This window comes from Asparagus officinalis, unplaced genomic scaffold (assembly GCF_001876935.1).
Source record: "Asparagus officinalis unplaced genomic scaffold, Aspof.V1 AsparagusV1_Un1238, whole genome shotgun sequence".
NCBI classification, from domain to species: Eukaryota; Viridiplantae; Streptophyta; class Magnoliopsida; order Asparagales; family Asparagaceae; genus Asparagus; species Asparagus officinalis.
Window position 1 is genome coordinate 1 of NW_017973497.1, and position 6,968 is coordinate 6,968.

Below are 6,968 nucleotides of genomic sequence, written 5' to 3' on the forward strand. Positions count from 1 at the left end.
GTTCGAAACCCTAGGGTCAACGCCGGTCAACGCGTAACCCTAGGTCAACGCCAATCAACGCGTTGCGACTAAAAAGTCAAAGTTTGACGTTCGAAACCCTAGGGTCAACGCCGGTCAACGCGTAACCCTAGGTCAACGCCAGTCAACGCGTCACGACCAAAAAGTCAACATTCAACGTTCGAAATCCTAGGGTCAACGCCAGTCAACGCGTAACCCTATGTCAACGTCAGTCAACGCGTTGCGACCAAAAAGTCAATGTTCGACGTTCGAAACCCTAGGGTCAACGCCGGTCAACGCGTAACCCTAGGTCAACACCAGTCAACGCGTAACCCTAGGTCAACGCAGCCAACGCGTTGTAATAAAAAGTCAATGCCGGTCAACGTGTAACCCTAGGTCAACACCACTCAACGTGTTGTGACGAAAAGTCAACACTGGACGATCCAAAACCCTAGGTCAATGACCGGGTGATCCGAAACCCTAGGTTAATGCCGATCAACGCGTAACCCTAGGTCAACACCAGTCAACGCGTTGCGACAAAAAAGACAACGTTCAACGTTCGAAACCCTAAGGTCAACGCCGGTCAACGCGTAACCCTAGGTCAACGCCAGTCAACGCGTTGCGACCAAAAAGTCAAAGTTCGACGTTCGAAACCCTAGGGTCAACGCCGGTCAACGCCAGTCAACGCGTTGCGACCAAAAAGTTAAAATTCGACGTTCGAAACCCTAGGGTCAACGCCGGTCAACGCGTAACCCTAGGTCAACGCCAGTCAACGCGTTGCAACAAAAAGTCAACATACGGTGATCTAAAACCCTAAGTCAACGCAACGTGACGGAGGTAGTTCAAAGTCAACTCAATGACACGAGCCAAACTCAATTCATCAGCTGTAGACTCGAGACTCCGACGACGGCCAAGCGATAAACGCAGCGCCGGAAGAACTTCGGCTATTCGTCAAAGCATTGGATAGACCGAAAATCGAAGGAGTCAAGAGTTGAAGCTAACTACAGGTCCTTTACGCCGACTGAAGGCTGGACCAATCACATCCAAAGTATTCCAGCCTCTTCTATAAAAGAAACGAGTCTGGAACGCTTTGGAGGGGGTATCTGTAGGCATCGAAAATTGCCTATAGGTCTCCACGAACAGCTCAGTATTAAGGAACGACAATGAACGTCACTATCTGGTTCACAGAAGTTCGACTGACGTTGGTGAACGATTGAAGTGAACCGACGAACTACGTGAGATGACAGAATTTCGGGATAACGAAGGCACGGGCTAATCGAGAGCCCCGCGATGTTACAAAAAGAACAACGCCCTTCGTGTCTCGTTCATTCTACAGATAATCCAACCATTGGAGCTGATAGAACTCTTCGTCAGACTTCCAACGCACTTCGAATCACTAAAATCCGAGTTCGGACGAAGAATTTACAGCGGAAGCGGACGAATGCACCTCAACGGAATGTCTCGGCCAATGTGAGACACCCCAGGGGCGGAGACACCCCAGGGGTGTCCCGGATTTTGAGAGACACCCTCATGCCTATAAATACAAGCCTTAGGCCTCATTTTTTCAGGGCTGGAATTCTCGTGCCTCGGCGAAGCCCTGCCGGATTGAAGACTTAAAGTGCACAGATTTCAAGAGAGGAGGAGGAGAGATCGGATCTAGTTCTTCAACGCAAGAGAGTTTCTTCGTCAGATCTACATCACCCGTACCTGATCCTTAGTATTATCCCGTTGTGATAACACTAAGAAGAGCAAATATCTCGCTTTATCCGAGATAGGCGCTTCAGTTTTCTCGATCCCTTCGCGGATAGACGAAGCTCTGCCCAATTTTTCAGCAATCAGATCTGATCGACGATGGTCCACGGATAAACCCCGACACAGGCAAAGACACCCACACAAGCAGAAGACCGATAAACGATCTCTGCGTTTGTTTGATAAAGTTGTAAACTTTTTATTTTCATTGTGTAAGGAGATCTTATAAAAAGATCAACTTTTTATTTCATTCGAGTTTATTGTAACGACTAAAGTTGTAATAGATTCGATAGCAATGAAAACAACAACTTTCACAGCAAACACTTAAATCTTTCAAAAATTTTGCATATAATGGGAATTATTGAATGTTATCTAAGAGAGAAATGTTGACTCTAACCTGGTCCGAACTCAAGCAGAACTCGGGTGACTACAGAAATTCACTGACTAAAGTGACTACACGAATTCACTTTAGCCCAACAAACCAACCCCAGTGACTACATGAATTCACTGGTGCGAGCCTGAAAGATAAATCAACAACCACATCCGATCACATGAACCAAGACTTCCCCATAAGCCGTGCTTTGTAGCGTATAACCTCGTTGTGTTCATTTCTTTTTCTGATGAAGACCCACTTATATCCCACAGGTTTTACACCTTCAGGTGTTTGGACTACTGGTCCAAAGACTTCGCGTTTCAAGAGTGAGTCCAGCTCTACTCCTATTGCCTCGTTCCACTTTGGCCAATCATCTCTGCGTTTACATTCCGCTAGAGACCGTGGTTCGATGTCATCGTCGTATTCAGTGACGTGAACGGCAATATCGAACGCAAAGTCGTCGTCGACGACTGTGCTTTTTCTGTCCAGTACCTCCTCAGTACGTACAAAATTTAATGATGTTTCTCCTATTTGTTCCTCTTCAGGGGAATCTAGGAGGGGAGAGGAAGCTGGTCTGAGCTCAGTATCCTGTGTTGGGTTCATCTTTATTTCTCCAGGATTTTTTCTTTACGAGGGACTTTGTCCTTCGAACCTGGTGGGCGTCCTCTTTTCAATTGAGGTACAGCCGTTTCTGCTGCCGGCGGATTGCATCCATCTTTGGGGATGTCAATCCTAGCTGGCGTGTTGACAGCAGGGACGTGTGATCTGACAATCTTCTGGTTATCAGTGAATTTATCCGGAAGTAAATGTACTGTATTCTGAAGATGAAGAATCTTCAGGATCTCATCTTCACATTGACTAGTACGCGGATCATAATGAGACAAAGTCTTGGTGTTCCAAGAAATGGTCTTAGAAGCGTCAGGCTTCCTGGACTGTGTGCCAAGTTTAGGAAATGAATCCTCAACAAATTCACAATCATCAAGACGTGCTTTAAATGCGTCACCCGTCTGGGGTTCAAGGTATCTTATTATAGAGGGCGAATCAAACCCTATATAGATACCCAAACGACGCTGTGGACCCATTTTGGTCCTTTGTGGAGGAGCAATTGGGACGTAAACTGCACAACCAAACACTCTCAAATGTGAGATATTCGGAGGTGCACCATAAGCAAGCTGCATTGGTGACAAAATATGGCCACCAGAGGGTCGTATTCTGATAAGCGATGCGGCATGCAATATGGCATGACCCCAAGCCTCAACAGGCAACTGTGATTGCATCAACAATGGACGAGCAATCCATTGCAATCTCTTAATTAGAGATTCTGCTAACCCGTTCTGGGTGTGAACATGTGCTACAGGATGTTCAACTTCGATGCCAGTTGCTAGGCAATAGTCTTGAAAGACTTGTGAAGTGAATTCTCCCGCATTATCAAGACGTAATTTCTTGATTTAATTATCGGGGAAATGAGCCCGCAACATAATAATTTGTGCCAATAGCTTTGAAAAAGCTAAGTTGCGGGTGGACAAAAGGCACACGTAAGACCACTTGGTTGATGCATCTATAAGTACCATAAAGTACCTAAATGGTCCACTTGCGGGGTGAATAGGCCCACAAATATCGCCATGTATTCTCTCCAAGAAGCTAGGAGACTCTAATCCCACTTTCAGAAGGGAAGGTCTCGTGATCAGTTTACCTTAGAAACAAGATAGACATGAGTAATCACCCTTCTGAAGAATCTTCAGGTTCTTCAGGTTGTGTCCACTTGATTGGCTCATGATGCGGTGCATCATTGCTGATCCTGGGTGACCCAGTCTGTTATGCCAAAGTTTAAATTTCGGCAAAGAATGGCACTTCTGGTGCATAATCATGTTAGCTTCTACTGGTTGAATATATGTATGATAGAGACCCGACGGGAGTCCCTTGAATCGTTCTAAGATAGTTTTTGAACCATCTTTTTGACGAGTTACATACAAATACTCATCCTCATTTATATCATTGGTTTCTAAGTGATATCCGTTTAAACGAATATCCTTGAAACTTATGAGGTTTCTATTAGATTTCGGAGAGAATAATGCATCTTTTATTATTAGTCTCGTTTTATTTGGGAGCAATATCATTGCTTCACCAAATCCTTCTATTATATTAGATAGTCCTGAAATCGTAATTACAGGATCGTCATAATCATATAAGCTATTGAAATAGCTTCTTTCGCGAAGGATTGTGTGCGTCGAGGCACTGTCCACAAGGCACTCACACTTCATCTATAACATGAATGCAATATTTTAATCTAAAGAAAATAACTATCTTTATTGAAAAGTAAATTGCATTACATGGAAAGTAAAGAACTAAAGATGAAAGTACTATGAGAATTTAAATGCATATAAAGATAACATGGATCTAGTCGAGAAGATCATCCATTTCGAAGTCATCAGCAGTGAACTGAGTAGACGGCTGCTTTTCCACCAGATTTGTTTCAACAGGAGACTTCTGGCTCGCTAGATACAGATCTTGGAGGTGTCGCGGAGTGCGACAGTTTCTGGACCAATGTCCAGTCATGCCACATCTGTGGCATTTGTCCTCCCAAGTGTTCTTGGGAATGGACGACAGCTCAGTGGTCTTCTTCTTCCACTTCTTCTTTCCCTCACTATTGCTGCTCTGGGGCGGGTTGTTTTTCTGGGGTGGACATCTGGCCTGCCACTTAGGGGCTTTCCCCTTGTTGAATTTACCCTTATGCTTTTTCTTCTGCTTCTGGGAAGAAAACATGTGAGCTTCGGGTAGAGGAGCTGAGCCTGCAGGGCGTAGGTTATGAGTGGCCAAAAGCAATTCTCTGTTTTGCTCCGCCATCAGAAGGGTGGAGTGCAATTCAGAATACTTTTTGAACTTTCGTTCGCGGTACTGTTGCATGAGGATTGCATCCTTCTCGTGGAAGGATGTGTAAGTCTTCTCCAACATGCGTTCCTCCGAAACTTCTTCACCACACAACTTCAGGCGTGAGGTGATATTATGAAGTGCTGAGTTATACTCAGCTACGGACTTAAAGTCCTGAAGTCGGAGGTTTTCCCACTCATAACATGCATGTGGGAGGATTACATCTTTCTGATGTTTGTATCGGTCCTCAAGTGCAGTCCACAATTCCTTTGGGTCCTCTACAGTCAGGTATTCGGCCTTCAGGGTCCGATCAATATGTCTCCTGATGTAGATAATGGCTTTCGCCTTATCTATATCAGAGACGATCACTGTAGTAGCAACCTCAGCATTATTTACAGCATTACCCGTAACAGTGGCCGGAGCCGGTGGAGCAGGAGTTGAAATTGTGGCTAATAAGCCCTGGGCACGTAAGTGGAACTTCAGGTCCACATGCCAACTCAAATAATTCTTGCCAGCAGCGTCTAGGACTTCGAAAATCAACGCTCGCTATTTTAGCCATTTTATCTATGCATTTGAAAGACATGAATTAATAATAAGGAATTAAAAATTCATGCAATAAACATGTTGCGTGGATCAGCCCGTCACCAAAAAAATAAAAAGTGTCCAAAGTCCGATTATACAGTCCAAAGATAACAAAAAACATAAAATTAAAATACAATTTGGAAAACCCTAGGGGCTCCCTGCATTTTGCAAAAATACCTTCGTCTTCAATGGAATACACCGGTCTTTGACTTTTTACAATTATATCCTCACTACAATTTCTCTCTCAGAAGGAAAAGAAAATGCAAGGAATTTAAATTTGGTGACAAACAGGCTGATCCAAAAACCACAACATTATTTATTTAAACATCCACACAATTTAATAATAATATATGCAACAGGCATAACAAATTTGGACAGTAAACCCTTACCTAATAGTATTAATAGTATTAATACTATTAGTTAATTGTTATATAATTAACAAATTAGGCATAACAAATTTTTTTTTAAACTTCTTGTCGTTTCTATGCGATACTGCCTACTTAATACTTTTAATATCATGTAGAAATTGTGAGTTTGAACTTGAAAATAACAAGTGATGATTAAAAAAATAATGCAAGTGCCCTGAATGGAAACTCTGAAACAACCAAGGGTTTAGCATTCCATTAGAAAAATGTACAACAAATAATGAAAGCAATTAGATTAGATGAACAACAATAAAATTCCTTAATAAACTAAAAAATTCCCGAGTGAACAGTAACCCTCGGTGAACAGTAACAATTTTTTTTTTAAATTTTCCAGTTGTCATATATTATTCTACGGATTATAGTAATTACCTCTAGATCAAAGATCTAGGGACGATCGATACTAAAGATCCGTAGAACGCTGCCTCCTTGCGATGATCCGTCGAACGCTCCCGCTGCAACGAACCAGATCTCAATGCGCAAAAGAGGAAGGAAATATATTTTTTTTTTTTTGGCTCAGGGATTCAAGAACACTTCGTGCTGATAACGTGTTTAAAACACATCCATAGGCCAAAGGCCTATGATATATATTTATACTAATCAATGTGAATAGGTTGAGTACCCAAGAGTCACCCCCACTTAATGGGGTGTTACACCATCATAATGGGGTGTGAATGGAGGGATAATGAGGGGGAGGCCAAAGGCCTCCCTCATCTCATAATAAGAATTTATTTTCTTCATTAATAATAATAGTTTTTTTTTCCATATTGGTCCCTTACATCATTGATATTTTGAAATTATACATTCAAATTACTAATTAATCTTAAATCAATAATATTTTAAGACTTTAAACATCACTATTTCTCTAGAAGATAAAACATTAAATCTAACAAGATTTTACACATGGAAATATAAAAAAATTTAATATATTATGATAATTATAAACTTTTTATAACTATATTATAGTAAATACATAA

The 6,968-nt window shown here is 42.1% G+C and overlaps 1 protein-coding gene across 1 annotated transcript; it reads right to left on the minus strand.

The window, feature by feature from the left end:
• Window positions 1-4,516: 4,516 nt before the first annotated feature.
• LOC109828377 lies at window positions 4,517-5,446 on the minus strand (the record flags this gene model as incomplete). The annotated part of the gene is made up of 1 exon (XM_020395388.1): window positions 4,517-5,446. A coding segment is annotated over one exon (930 nt), but the record flags the coding sequence as incomplete, so codon positions are not given.
• Window positions 5,447-6,968: the final 1,522 nt, after the last annotated feature.